The following is a 15,088-nucleotide window of genomic DNA, read 5'->3' on the forward strand; positions in this document are numbered from 1 at the left end:
CATTTAAACTAAACGCTAGGAGGAAACTCAAACTTTGTCAAACCGTCGTGAATCTAAGCTCGCGAACGTTTTCTCCCCTAGAACAAAGAGATCAAATGATCAAAAAATTCTAGTGCAAAAATCATTTTTATCAGATTCTTTGCGTCAACGCCATATATATACACTACCGAATATCCGTAAAAATGGTGCATAGCCAATGCAATTCCTTGTGACCATGGCCAGTGCTTCTACAGGAGAGTATCATCTATAACACTCAACACTGTTTTAAATATAAGTATATCTTGAGGCTAAGATTATATTAAGCTACTTTCTCTTGCATTTGACAATATTTATACCCTCCTTTTTCTATGTAGCTACGGGTTTGATTGGATTTATGGTATACCATATTTTACACTGTGTTTTGAATTTCAGATTGACTACATTTATATTGTGATATTCATGCATCATTTTGCATTTCTGATGGACTGTATTTACACTGTGTCTTGAATTTACACTATCTCTTTAATTTATGGTATACTATATTCATACTGCATTTTGAATTGTGTTGGACTATAATTATACTGTGTTTTGAACTTACTCTGTAAAAGTATCAATAAGAGACAGGGTAAAGCAGGTTTAGAACTATCTACTGCCACTAGAGTTGAATAGAACAAGCCATAGTTACATGATAAGAAACTACTTTATTTTTAAGACAACAGAAGAATAAACTATTATAGTAGTAAAAATATAATGACCATATAAATCTACCTGTACATAACATAGACTTTTTCAAAAAACAATAGTGACATGAAAAATTATTGTGTAAATTTGCTAGAAAAGTATCGAAAAGAAATTTGGTCATGTAATTTTTCTCACTTTAAAATAAAAAGTAAGAAGTAAAATTACAGGTAAGACAAGATTATGTTGATAACATTGCATCATCATTGATAAATTCTCGATTAAAATACAAACATTATCTGATCATCATTTTGTAACATAAGTAATAACATCCAATACAAAATCTCAACACATACGAATACCAATGTAGAATAGATCTATATTTGTTTTGAGCATACAAATATTAAACAAATTAAGTACTTTAACGTTACTATCAATACCCTGTCACTACATATTATCACAGGATACAGATTTAATTATAAAAAATATACCTGACCAAAAAATTGATAAAAATTCACAACACATATCATATGGAATGTCTAATTTAGAAATATTCTATTTTAAGGCACATTCTGAAATATGTATTAGGCATAAAATATCACATTATGTATACTCATAGACTGTGTATTCAAGTGTAAATTTTTAATATTTGCTATCAAATCAGTAGGCTACACAGTTGTCATGTTGCATTTATAAACATCAATAAAACTTGTAAAGAGAATAAAAAGAATAAAAACAACAAATCTATCTACAGTATTAAAAGATATGTAAAGATAATGAACAAATGTCATGAAATAAGTACTAAGGTGGTTCAAAAATTACAGTATGTTATTGATCTGTTGACTACCAAACTGTAAATTGCTGTTCCTGTCATCTGTGCCTAGCTTTCACCATTTCCCTAAGTAGGGAGAATTAAAGTAGGTCAATTTTGCTTCATAACAATCAAATTCTTAGCTCATGATTAACAGGTGTTAACACCACTCATATTGAGACCTGACTTTTTAGTTTGATGGCAGTCAACATGTTACCAAAAAACAAAAACAGGGGGTTAATAAATTTGATTTCAGACATAAACCGGTATGTTATTTATATATCAAAAATTCAGATATTCGTTAAAAATTGCCCAACAGCTCAACATTATACGGAGATACATTGGTAAAATATAGTATTAGATAGCAAAGATGATACTAAGTAGAACACAGATCAATGCTACAGCTGTAAGGCTGGCTTTATTCCAATTATTAGCCATGCTGGATGAACAACCCACGCAACCATCTCCTTTACACATATCACAGAAATCTACACTTTTCTCAGCAATATTATATAAAACAGATGTCTCAATTTCTGAAAATAATGTTATAATAAGTTACTTAATTATATACAAGTAAAAGACATAACAAGTAATCTTCTAAATTATCCATTTACTTCCTTTATATTGGTTGAAAATAACACTAAAATGATTTAAGTTCATAAGAATAGAACATAAATTCTTGTCAACAAAGGACTTGAAGGATTATTGTTACAATACTATACAATATATGTGTTTTACCTGTTTGATAATAGGCTTTAGCAATAATTGGTGCATCTTGTATATTCTTTACATCTTGAGTCTGCATTAATTCAACATTAAAACAGCTTTCTGATTCCGGTATCTACAGAAAAAGAACACAAAATAGGTATGTCTCAAAGGCTTTGGCATCAAATTTGTATCATTCCTGCGACAGGTACAATCATGTCTTATAGTATAGAATATATGCATTAGTAACAAACTTTGACAAGCATAATGATACTTCTTATCTATTCTGACAACTTTTATGACCAGAACATAGACACCGTAGAAATATTTTCATCCTTCAGTGTGGTTTTATCAATTTATAGACATTTGTTAGAATTTTCAGAAAAAAATAGTTTAAATTACAGTTTAGATGTGGCAAGACTTGAAATGTCAATAAAGAACTTACTTTATCAAGGTAAAGATGTAAAGCTTCATCTTTTTCTTCAACACGTTTGATTTGTTTGTTCTTTTTCAGTTCTTCAACATTAGTGGGTGTATTACCACTGGGCATGTCAAATGATATCATACTCATACCAATATCTTCAGCACATCTAGAGATAAATAATTTTCCTTACAGATTGAATATTCATAATAGGTATTCTAATTAAAAACCTTTATCCTGATGACTGCTGGCAGACAATACTGTCTATCAGCTATAAATCTTTCAGTTGATATACTACAACATCAATCAAAATAAGCTCTACTAAAATATTCACTGTGTCAGATGTCAATAGCTATTTAGGACATGCTCAACATTCTAGAATATGTTATGCCACTCTATAAATAGGTATTGTTATTTTCAACCTCACAAAACAAACTATGTTGGTATATCAATATTTTCTTTTCAATGAAAGGTGTTGTAAATAAATCATAAGATACATCCATTATCCCAGATAAAATTATACCTAAACTTTTCACTATCTTATAATTTTTAACAAGTTTGAATGGTTGGACTTGTTGTCAAAATAAAAATTTCATACAATGAACTAAGATAGCTTGCGTTGAAATGTAACATACGCCCAGAAATAATAAAACAGTCTTTAGTGACTAAAGTACGAATTTTCTCATATTGAAGAAATTTTATTAGTTTGAATTGAATTACATATATATATATGCCAGTTATTTATGCTGAGTAATTCCACAAAATTTTTTAAAATCAATATCAATAACCCAAATACAACAAACAATTAAATCACACAGCTCTAATCAAGGGCAAAAAACAACTTTCGATGCGTTTTAACAAAGTCAAGGGCAATAACTCAAAAACCGTTCATCGAAAATGCGTCAAGTAAGAACTTGTCCGAGATCTTATCAATTCCAATGATCACACCAAGTTTCATCAGAATCGGTTGAAAACTGTAGCTTCAATGCTGCTCACGAACTACTTTTAACAAATTTCAACACTTTTTAACAAAGTCAAGGGCAATAACTCAAAAACCGTTTATCAAAAATAAGTCAAGTTAGAACTTGTCCGAGATCTTATCAATTCCAATGATCACTGCAAGTTTCATCAGAATCGGTTGAAAACTGTAGCTTCAATCCTGCTCACAAACTATTTTTAACAAATTTTGACGTGTTTTTACAAAGTCAAGGGCAATAACTCAAAAACCGTTCATCGAAAATGCGTCCAGTTAGAACTTGTCTGAGATCTTATCAATTCCAATGATCACACCAAGTTTCATCAGAATCGGTTGAAAACTGTAGCTTCAATCCTGCTCACAAACTATTTTTAACAAATTTTGACGTGTTTTTACAAAGTCAAGGGCAATAACTCAAAAACCGTTCATCGAAAATGCGTCCAGTTAGAACTTGTCTGAGATCTTATCAATTCCAATGATCACACCAAGTTTCATCAGAATCTGTTGAAACTGTAGCCTCAATCCTGCTCACGAACTATTTTTAACAAATTTTGACGCGTTTTAACAAAGTCAAGGGCAATAACTCAAAAAAAGTTCATCGAAAATGCGTCAAGTTAGAACTTGTCCGAGATCTTATGAATTCCAATGATCACACCAAGTTTCATCAGAATCGGATGAAAACTGTAGCTTCAATCCTGCTCACGAACAATTTTTAACAAATTTCAAGGCATTCTAAGTCAAGGGCAATATCTCAAAAACCGTTCATCGAAAATATGTCAAATTCGAACTTGACCGAGATCTTATCAATCTAAAGCATCACACCAAGTTTTATCAAAATCAGATAAAAACTGTAGTCTCTATAGTGCTCACAAGAAATGTTGACGGACCGACGGACAGGGGCGACGACAATATACGACCACATATTCATGTGGGCGTATAATAACAAAACTTACTTCACACAAGCTGAGACCACAGATTGACCATTGGATACTATATTGGTGCTTGCTCGTAGAATAATAGGTGCCTTATTTTGACCATTTTGTGGTAAGAGAGAAGGTATAGGTGTTTTAGAGTGATATCTCCACATAACCTACAAACATTTCAAATCTAACAGTATTTTCTAAAATTCCACAAAACATGCTAATTAACTCAGGAAACCAAACTCTGACAACTTCAGAAATTTAGTTTTGATTTTCAAAAACATTTTCTGGTATATTTAATTATGCAGAAAAAATTGAGAAGTTGATTATCTCAAGTGACAGGATAAATGATTATAGCATTTTGCCCAATTATAATAATCATGATGTCAATCAGAAACACTCTCAATCTAAATATAGTTTAAGTTTACCTTGACTATAGCAGTACCACTTCCAGTAGCTCTTACTTTAACATTTCTAGAATCATCAGACAACTACAAGAACATCATTAATATTACATTAACTAACATCATCATTTTATATCAAACTTTAGACAAGGTGATGATGTACCTATTGTACTAGTAACAATGAGAAATAGTAAAATAACTATTTGAAAATCAAGACCACACCCATTTTTATTCACCCATAATATATCATAATGGATCTGTTGGTAGTGAGTTACATGGTCTAAGACGTCTCCTCCCAATGGAAAACCAGTCAAAGATAAATCTAACTGATGGCCCTTTCCCTTTTAATAAATATCATATTATTATTTTTAATGAGGAAAAAGAATTTAGGAAAAATCAAGTACAAAAACTTACAACTACTGATTGTAAAATGAGAGAATTGTCCTTATTAACAGTGAAAGTTTTCTTTAAACCATTAGCATCTACATTAACAATCATGTCTTTCTCAGCACTAGATGTTTTCTTGGCAAAGGATGCTAGAGCTTGTAAAGTAACAACGGTGTCCTATAACATAAAATACAATAATACATACAAATAGTAAGGAAGAATGAGATTATAATAGTGATGGGCAATCGGAAGAAAATAATAATCGATGAATCGAAATAATCGGAGAGGCATAATTAATTACATAATCAAGTAATAGTCGAAACATACCACATGTTTTGTTTGTGGAAATTCTTACGAAAATGGATACTTATAACTTGTTATTATTTTGTTACAAATAGAATTGTCATATTTCGATCGTTAAATGATGAAGCATGAGTTTTTGCAAATAGGCTGTTCTTCTCTACCCCTCTGAAATATCATCTGCTATCCACTTCAGTTTAATACTAAGTAACAATCATGCCCCATTTGTGTTTGTGCCGAATCTCAGTCATCTAGAAAAACTAATCAAAGGTGTGACTCATTGTTTTAGGTACCCAATCTTATAATAAGTTAAGTTTTATTTATTATTAGAATATTTGTAATTATCAACACAAAACAAACAAAAAACCAACAAGACTCTATTTTTATATCATTGGTTTATGTCGCAGACTTTCAGTTGGGAATCGTTTAGTAACATTGTTGGACTTTCAACGACCGATAATTAATCGTTGCTGACAATCGGAACATCACTAGTTTATGATAAACAATAAACTTACTTGTGAAGAATGATAACCACCAAAACTATTTTGTTGTGACATCAACCACTTGACAGTAGGTCTTGCTTCAGCCACTCTATCTAATTCACATAAACTCAATAAAACATAAGCCCAAGTTTCTACATCTGAAGCTGTTGCTTTGGGTGGATGGTAAGGTGTTATCCTAATGTCATCAGTTACAGGACTTTTAGTGGTAACTGTATCAGTTCTGGACCATGGTTTTTCAAAATTAGCATCTGAAACCAGTGTCATATATTTAGAAAATATAACTTCATAATCAAAACTTATATTAAATAGGAGAGTTTAACTTCAAAATCAGTTGAATTAACAAATATAATGCCAAAAAAATAAATTAAGCTAAATACTGGGTACATTACAATTTCTGCAGTCACACTTTCAAAGACAATCTTGTCTAACAACTAAGATGTAAAAAATTTGCCGGCATATTTTGTTACCTCAGAATAAAAAAGAACACATACATTCAATTCATATTTTGAAATTTGCAATAATGTTTTTCCAAAACACTTCATTTAAATCAACCAGTTATATTGAAGATTGAAGAAAATTAAAAATAGCTTGCCAGGAAAGGTAATATATGCCCACTGGCAGCTTTGATTTTGAATCAAAATATTTTGCACTACAGTAATAATTAACAGTATGAAATATTCAACCTTCAGTCATACACTTCTTTTGAACTTTTTGAGGCGATACTGAATAATATTACCAAGTTTCATCAAAATCCGTCCAGATTTGTGCCTTCTGGAAAGTTTACAGGCTAAAACTAGAACGTGTTTTTAAGGGCAATAGCTCAAACTAAATATTTTTCGATTCTTCTGATTTTCGACAGGGTTCATCCTTGGTTGATAACAAACACTCACACCAAGTTTCGTCAAAATCCATCAAGAATTGTGCCTTCTAGAGTGTTTATGGGCTAAATATTGAAAGCTTTTTCAAGAACAAGGGCAATAACTCATACTAAATATTTCTTCGATTTTTCTGATTTTCAATAGGGTTGCTTCTTGGGTGATTACAAACAATCATAAGTTTCGTTAAAATCAGTCAAGAATTGTGTCTTCTAGAGTGTTTACGAGCAATTGTGGACGGACAGGCGGATATGGGTGACAACAATATATGCTTCACATTTCATATGGGCATATAAAATCTGTTGATCTTAGTCAAGCTTGCTCTTTACATTTTTCCTTTCAAAAAATATATTTTTAAAAATGTTTATAACAAATATCAATAAAACACATGATAGAACATACCCATTAACTGATTCAATAAAACATTGGCTTTAGGACTCTTAGCTAATGTCAAACCATAGAGAATGATAGCTTTTTCATAGGTTCTGGAAATTCCATTTTTGTCAACAAGCCCTTCTAGATAATTTATGCTGCCCCGTGTAGCTTGTTCATATAATGTAGGCTGAAAAAGCAAATAGAATTGGTTGAAATTATTCGTTACTAACTTTAATAAAAACAATTTCTGTTACATTGCTTCCATCAAAGCAACTGAATTGTATTCTTCCAAAATATTGATTACCTTTCAAGATTCTCTTCTTTAAACACTGTAATGAAATAATATATAATAACAAGACAAAAACTTACATCAATATGATCTTTACTTTCCAACATAGCTGTTAAAACAAAGGCTGTGAGACCTTTATTATCTCTACCAGCACCTCCCTATAAAATATATCAGTATCATGTTCATTAATGAATTTCATAATCAGATATAGATTTAAATCATAACCCTATTTTAATCATCTTAGTCACTCTTCTAAATCTCACAGTTCTACCACTTCACGTTTTATTGAATACAATTTTCTTATTAAAAAATAAAACCGAGTCAAAAATAAAGAACCATACCAACATCTCCGTATGAATAACTCGTCCTGGTTCATTAAATGATCCGTTTTTGTTGAGCTGATTCTTTAAGAACTGAACAGACTTGGATTGTATAGAACTATCAACTGTAATATAGCTACTGGCCTGTGTATACGACTTTAATACAAAGGCTGTTAACCTGAAATCATCACAATACCCAATAAACCAGCAAAGTTTAAACATGTACTTTATATAATATATATGCCCCAATAATTCATTGAAACTGTTTATTATTATCATTATTATCACCACAATACAAGTTATATCAATATATACAGATATCATTGTAGGCTTACTTGATAGTGTGATTCAATCTGAAATGGCTGTAGTTAGCTAAGATATATCCTTAAACCACTCTCTTTATCATATTAAAATATATAACGAAAATAACATAAAAGTAGAGTTATAAACCTACCATGTACTACCAGATTCATCAGATTCACCAAAAGCACTGAATGAGCCATCTCCATGTCTATATTTCAACTCTCTTTGATATCCTAAATAATAAAGTTTAATACTGGGTTTGAAGAAAAGTAATACCTTATGGACATCAATTGTAACAACCAAGATAGTTTGACTATCTCCCCCAGAAATTGTCAAACATACAGATATAAATAAACATTGCTATAAACAATATTGTAAATTGTTATTTTATGTATCTTTTCTGTCTATAAAATGGTATTGCTTGTTTAATTGTGCTGTGAATTTCTATTTTCCCATCCTAAGCAGCTACTGGTTGATCTTGTTTCTCCAATCCATTGTTTAACTCATATAATTTTCCAAGACTTAATCAAAATAGATTGACAAAAATATAGCTCCCATGGATTTTGACTGTTTTGTTGTTAAGTAAAAGTGAGATTGGTTAAAACATGCTTAGGGTGGTATCCTAATGATTGAATGCTCTCCCTGAATGAGAGACTGTTCTTAAGTTTGAATGTATCAAAATCAGACATACCTCTCTGCATATTTTTGACTGATCTAGATCTAATATCTTCTGTAATTTTTCCAACACTTGTAAGATAATCACATACATATATATTAGGTACAAAGGAAATCATATTCTGTTCTCCACAACCATATGGTACTTGAAGTAATTTCTCTAATCCATCTAATGCTGGTCCCATTACATCTCCTAATAACAAGAGAAGGTTGTCAATATATATAGATATGTAACAATGTTAATAATAGTTCAGTGATTCCATCTATCATAACTTATACTTTTTTACAAGAAAAATGAATATTGCAGAGTTATCAAAATGCATACTTAAACACTGATTGTGAGTTCCAACCAAATAGCTAGTCAAATGGACCACTGTAGTTTTGTAAAATTAATATTATCATAATGTATACACTCTGTACAGGGATAATGAAAAAGACATAAAATTTTTAAAATTTTCAGGATGTGCATACATTGAATTTCAATTCAACATACAGGTAATTTCTTCAAAATAAAAATCACTATCAGTAATACATAATTCATGGATAGAACGACCAGCAAATCAGCAGATTTTCTGTGAATCAAGTTATTACCTGTAACTTGGACTTCAGCACGTCTTGAGCCAGATACAACATCTATAGGGTACCAAATATCAACCTCATCATCATAGGCTGTTGTTTCACTTAAATCAACGTAGAATGATGTGGCATTCATCATCTTAAAACCTTCAGGCTGTAAAACAATATAATATCATCAAAAAATAGAAGAAGAGAATTTTCTGTACAGCTCAAGGAAGCAAATCATGTGTTATTCTAAGCCCAATTCTTACTTATCACAGAAAGTTACACTTGCCAAAGTGGAAAAAAAATCTTGCACAAAAAATAAAAACTACTTTTGAATATATATTATTCAAGATGTCATTAACCCTACAATACCTCTTTTACTTAAAAATACATGATAAATACCAATATAATGTCATTTAGCCATGAGGACTCTCTGATATAAGAACATAGAATTAGTTTTGGTATTTTGATAGTCCTCAACAAAACCAAATAAAATATTTCTATAAAAATCAGGGGCCCACCTTAACAAAGACCGTTTTATCAACAGCATCACCATCTTCTCCACTACTCTGTGGTGGTTGAGCTTTCACTGAGACAGTTATATCACCAAGTTTCTTCGGTTGAATTCGGAATGAAATTGTCTTGACACTATCACTCTTCACCTAAAAACAATGAAAAGTATGTTTTATCAAATACCCTACAGTAGATACTAAGATGGATTATTATCTATAACTAGCAATTGATGGTAATATTTACAACTAAGAGTTATATTCTTTGTATATAATCTTCATAATATCAAGCTATTACAAACTGTGTCTTTGATTTTGAAGCCAGCTTTCATGTATCATGGAATGCAATGATTTAATTTGATTTGATTGTGCGACAGCAAAAACAGCCAACCAGAACCCTCGACTGAAAGACTGTTTACATTATTCCTTTTTGTTTTTTTACAGATTTTCAGTCGAAGGCTCTGATTGGCTGCATTTGTTAACATACATTTCCATTTACAAACTTCCATGATGCAATAATTGTGGCTATTGCAGTTAAGGTATAGGAAGCAAATTCAAATAGCTTGACATTGTGAAGATGTATTTATATGTTCCAAATGTTTCTTTAAGTGGCTCTGTGTATGATTCAGTAAGATGAAAACCTTACTAATATAGTTTCTATCATCTCCTCACTAACATACTCTTCATCTAAACTATTGGAATTCAATACAGCAAAATCATCTGATCTTTTTAATGTTACAACAACCTAAAAATAATCAAATAGTGGAAATTCTGATCTTAATCACAGAAAGTTCAGAACAGCTTCTAGTATTTCAAAGATATATCAGAAGAGAATTGATTGTTCTCATCTGACCAATAAAAAGTCTGGGTTATTATAAGCTTGGTGATATGGCACAGCGTTTGAGCATCAGAATAGGCAAAAAAATAACACAATTGAAAAATTTAAAGGCAAGTTTTTAAGTATCCCCTAAGTCACCTTCCAAGGTAGTCCTGGTCAAACCTGTTTAGACAATAAATAATAATGTTGTTTATGGTTAATAAACATAATTTGCTAAATAGGTAGCTAAATAACAATAAAACTTACATTAATATCTTGTTTCAGATAGTTACTGACTGAAGCCAACAATTCAAAATTCTCACCACGTCTTATGGAATATGGCAAATTCAAACTCACAAAGAATTTTTGGAAGGCATTCAACTAAAATAAAAATCATCCTAGTCAGAATTGTGTGATAGTTTCTGAAATTCATTCATGAATGACCTCTCTTGAAAATATAAAAAAGAAACAAAATGGTAGCTTTTTTTTTAAATATAAAAGGCCCCCAGATTATTATGAACTGAACAAATAACTGAATAAGACATTCAGTACACATGATAATCATATATAAAATATAGTTTTCAGTAAGGTGAAAATCACCATACAACTTACTTTAGCTGGTGTAGTTGTTAAACCTAGACCATTAGTAGGACTAACAGAGAAAGCAGTAGCAAACCAAGATGTTATAGTATCTGGTACTCTCGATGAAAACACAAATTCACCATTTAATCTGAAATAAAAAAACATATTTCTGATTTGAAGTGGTATGGAAGTCTTATCTGTACCAGCTGATAGAACTGAATATAAACTTTCAACGTTATGTTATTACATGTAACTAGACTCAAGTAAAGGGTTAGTAAGAAGCGAAGTATATTTCATTATTGTTGCTGGTAATTTTTGCCAAGAGATTCAACAGTCAAACCTTCATTGTAATAATAATACTTTCATTCCAATGTCTATACCTCAAATATAAATACCAACTTACCCTGTTTTACCACTCTCCCACAGCCATGTTTCAGGGAAATATTTACGAACATGTTTGACTTCAGCCAGTTTTTGAACTGAACCACCAACACCCATTCCTGCATTAGGAGCTAAAATAACAACAACAAAAATAGCATGAAAAAATACTTCATTATAGTACTAGATCATAATCAATCGTTATCAATTCATTACATTTTTTCTTTCCATTAAATTAAGTTTTCAAAAAATAAATTTAAACTTGTATGTTCTTAATTTTTGAAAAGATTGTTATAAATGAAAAAAGAGAAGATATCACTCTTCAGCTAGTAAAATAATCAGCTGTGTGAAGGGTGGTTAGTTAAAGTAGGGTTAGAAGCAGGGTTAGGTAAGTATACTAGATGATGCACCATCACCACATCAAACCTTATTAAGTTTTATAACATATACTTCACAAGGTGAGCCTATAGCATGCAATTAGATATGGAATAAAATATTGTTTTATGTTAATGACATCATTTAAATGAATTTAAATACCAATGATGATTGACTACAACTAAAATGATGGTCTAAAACTTCTGAAATACAATTATTAACTATTGAACTATTTTAAAACTTGCTTTATCTAGCATCTTTTTTAAGGAATACAACATTAAAATAGCTTGCACAACAAGTTATAGTAAAGGAAACTTCTAAAAATAAAACACAACAATTGTTTTTGTTACAATCACGTCTGGTTAGATACACATGCTATTCTCAGCCAAAGCACATGCTCTACTGTAATTAATAAAACTGATTTCTGATAGAAGTATTGAAATAAAGACTTGCCACTATATACAATAGCAAACTTTTATTTCTTTATCTCCATTTGCAAATCTGATTAAACTATGTGTAGAAATTTTAAGTAGAAATGTTAACATTGAAAAATTCATTTGAAATACTACAGTTCTTTTGAATTTCTTTCACATGCAGTGATAAGGTTTTTTTTTCAAAAAAAAAATACGCATATATGCATTTCAGTCTGCTATAAAATTAATCAAATATGGGAGAAATAATTTTCACAGCTCAAACTGAATACCTGGACCATTATCGGCAAAATCAACCATTACATCATCCATATCTTCATAATAAAATGGATTAATTTCTCTATAATACACATCTATGTCAGTCATATATTGTGTATTGATTGCCTACAATAAAACATTAATAATTAATTAGAACATAATAGATTATTTTCCTCTTTTCTCCAAAATCCCTTTTCTGTTTGAAAATAGCTGTAGAGAATCTGTAAGATAAAATCTGCTATTAAAGGTCACAATGTTAGGAAATAATAAATATTTGATATATATAATGTTAACACAACATCAAACAGAGGATACAAAGATATAGAGTAGAATTCAATTATCTAACAAGGTACATTATGTCCCATTGCATTTTGTAAGTTCGTATTCCTTGATTCTCTCCAATAATAATAACAGGCTTTTAAACACTGATAAAAAGTATCGTAGGGTAAAGAATTTTCTTAAGGAATTTCTACAAAATCTAAAATTCTAAAAAAACAGAAAATAGTACCATTTTAAATTCCAACAATGAAAATTAATTAGACATTTGTTTTCAGAGACAAGGTATGAAGTGAAATGAAGAAAAAAACTTTCTATTACCAATAGATGAGTGGATGCGATGTGAAATCATATTAAAGTAGTCAGGAACAATAAGGTACCTGTGTTAAAAGAATTTTTATTTTCAAGGATGGAGACAAAAGTGAAGGTCAAAGACATTCAGCTGTACAATAAAAATACAACTTTTTTGAGGTTACAGCAAGGTCTCCATACTTGTTAAGAAAAGTTATAAAGAATTAAGAAGAATTGTGTTTTGAGATCACTCTCTTATGGGAAGGGAATTACGTGGATTTAGTCAGAGTGATACCTGGTTGTTTGTCTGCTTCCGGTCTCATTTCTAACATGTCATCAACAGGAAATGGGTATTTTGTTGTCTCTTTTAAATCCATATCGGTAATATACTGCACTCCATTAGCCTAAGAAATTTTTATTGTTTAATTAGAGATCGGTGCCTGCCATAAGCAATCATTTCATGATAAATAAATTTTCAAAAAGTTAAAAAAAAGAAGAAATAGAGAAATATAAAAAGATAGTGGATCACAGCCATATACGCCCTTCATGGCATGCAGATGGTAAAAATGAAACATCCATTTTAACTTTCATCAAAATCGGTTAATAACTAAGAGGGTAATAGCATATTCAAGATTTTGGGGCAAGGGCAATAACTCTGCTTTTAACGGTCGAAAATAGCTCAAATTCGAACTTTTTTTTACACTTTAGAGTGTTTACGAGCAATTGATGTTGATAGAAGCACTTACTGTCTAGAAGTTAAAGGGCAATAACTCCTCAAAACTAACGTAAGAGGCCTAAATCTTGAAAAAGCCTTAAATTTAATAAAGAAGTAAACTAAACTTTCTCAATAACATCCATTTTAAGTTTCATCAAAATCGGTAATAGCATATTCAAGATTTTGGGGCATGGGCAATAACTCTCTTTCTAACGGTCGAAACGGACGGACGGACAGGGTGTCGACAATATACGTCCACATAGAGAGATGTGGGCGTATAAAAAATATTTCAACAATGTTCATAAAAATGAGAAAAAATTCAAAAAACGTTTTTTTTTGCTGAGACAATCTAATAAATATCAACAATTCTAAAATTGAAACATATTTGATAAAAACCTGGAGAAATAAAATGAAAAGAAAAATGATTTCCACTTAGAATGTCAATGCTTGTAGCATCAGAAGGACGAATACCATACATTCTGATCTAGAAACATAAAAATACAATGAGAATCCATTATTTATCATTAATTAAGGTTTTTTTATCTGAACTTCATCTTCAAGAAATGAAAAAAGGTTAAAATTTTAGAGCTTTTTTATTCTTACACTATATGCTAATGATAATATACAAATTCAATATACTAGTTTACACACTATATATAAAGGAATGAAAGGTGAATATTGTCTTGTTAACTGTGTATGCTTGAGGACGCAGGAGTAGATTAATTCAAAAAGTAGATAAAAATTTAACCAATGATTATCGTTTCTAAAACTCAAAATATAATTTGTTTTTCTGTTGTTTTAGTGCATGTAATTGATATCAATGTAAATGGTGAAGATTAAATTAACATTGACAGTAAGACATGTCTTTATAGTGTTAATTTACTAATCATTCAAATATTACACCTTCTAAAAGGCTCACACACCATATTATTGTAATGACTAGCATGACTTTATTATATGGAGCAACCTAGTGT

General features: G+C 30.5%; 1 protein-coding gene across 1 annotated transcript; it reads right to left on the reverse strand.

Annotated features, from left to right (window-relative positions):
* Positions 1-660: 660 nt before the first annotated feature.
* Positions 661-12,960, reverse strand: LOTGIDRAFT_211452 (hypothetical protein). Its single transcript, XM_009068345.1, has 19 exons — positions 12,847-12,960; positions 11,794-11,902; positions 11,421-11,538; positions 11,076-11,189; positions 10,638-10,736; positions 10,004-10,144; positions 9,513-9,651; positions 8,938-9,114; positions 8,398-8,479; positions 7,965-8,121; positions 7,704-7,781; positions 7,362-7,521; positions 6,097-6,332; positions 5,309-5,458; positions 4,919-4,981; positions 4,524-4,660; positions 2,619-2,763; positions 2,207-2,309; positions 661-2,001 (listed from the first exon to the last, which is right to left on the reverse strand). The coding sequence occupies exons 1-19, from the start codon at positions 12,938-12,940 to the stop codon at positions 1,826-1,828; spliced, it is 2,478 nt and encodes an 825-aa protein (XP_009066593.1). The 5' UTR covers positions 12,941-12,960; the 3' UTR covers positions 661-1,825.
* Between the last annotated feature and the right edge of the window lie 2,128 nt (positions 12,961-15,088).

The sequence above is a fragment of the Lottia gigantea genome, assembly GCF_000327385.1.
Source record: "Lottia gigantea unplaced genomic scaffold LOTGIsca_9, whole genome shotgun sequence".
Taxonomy (NCBI): Eukaryota; Metazoa; Mollusca; class Gastropoda; family Lottiidae; genus Lottia; species Lottia gigantea.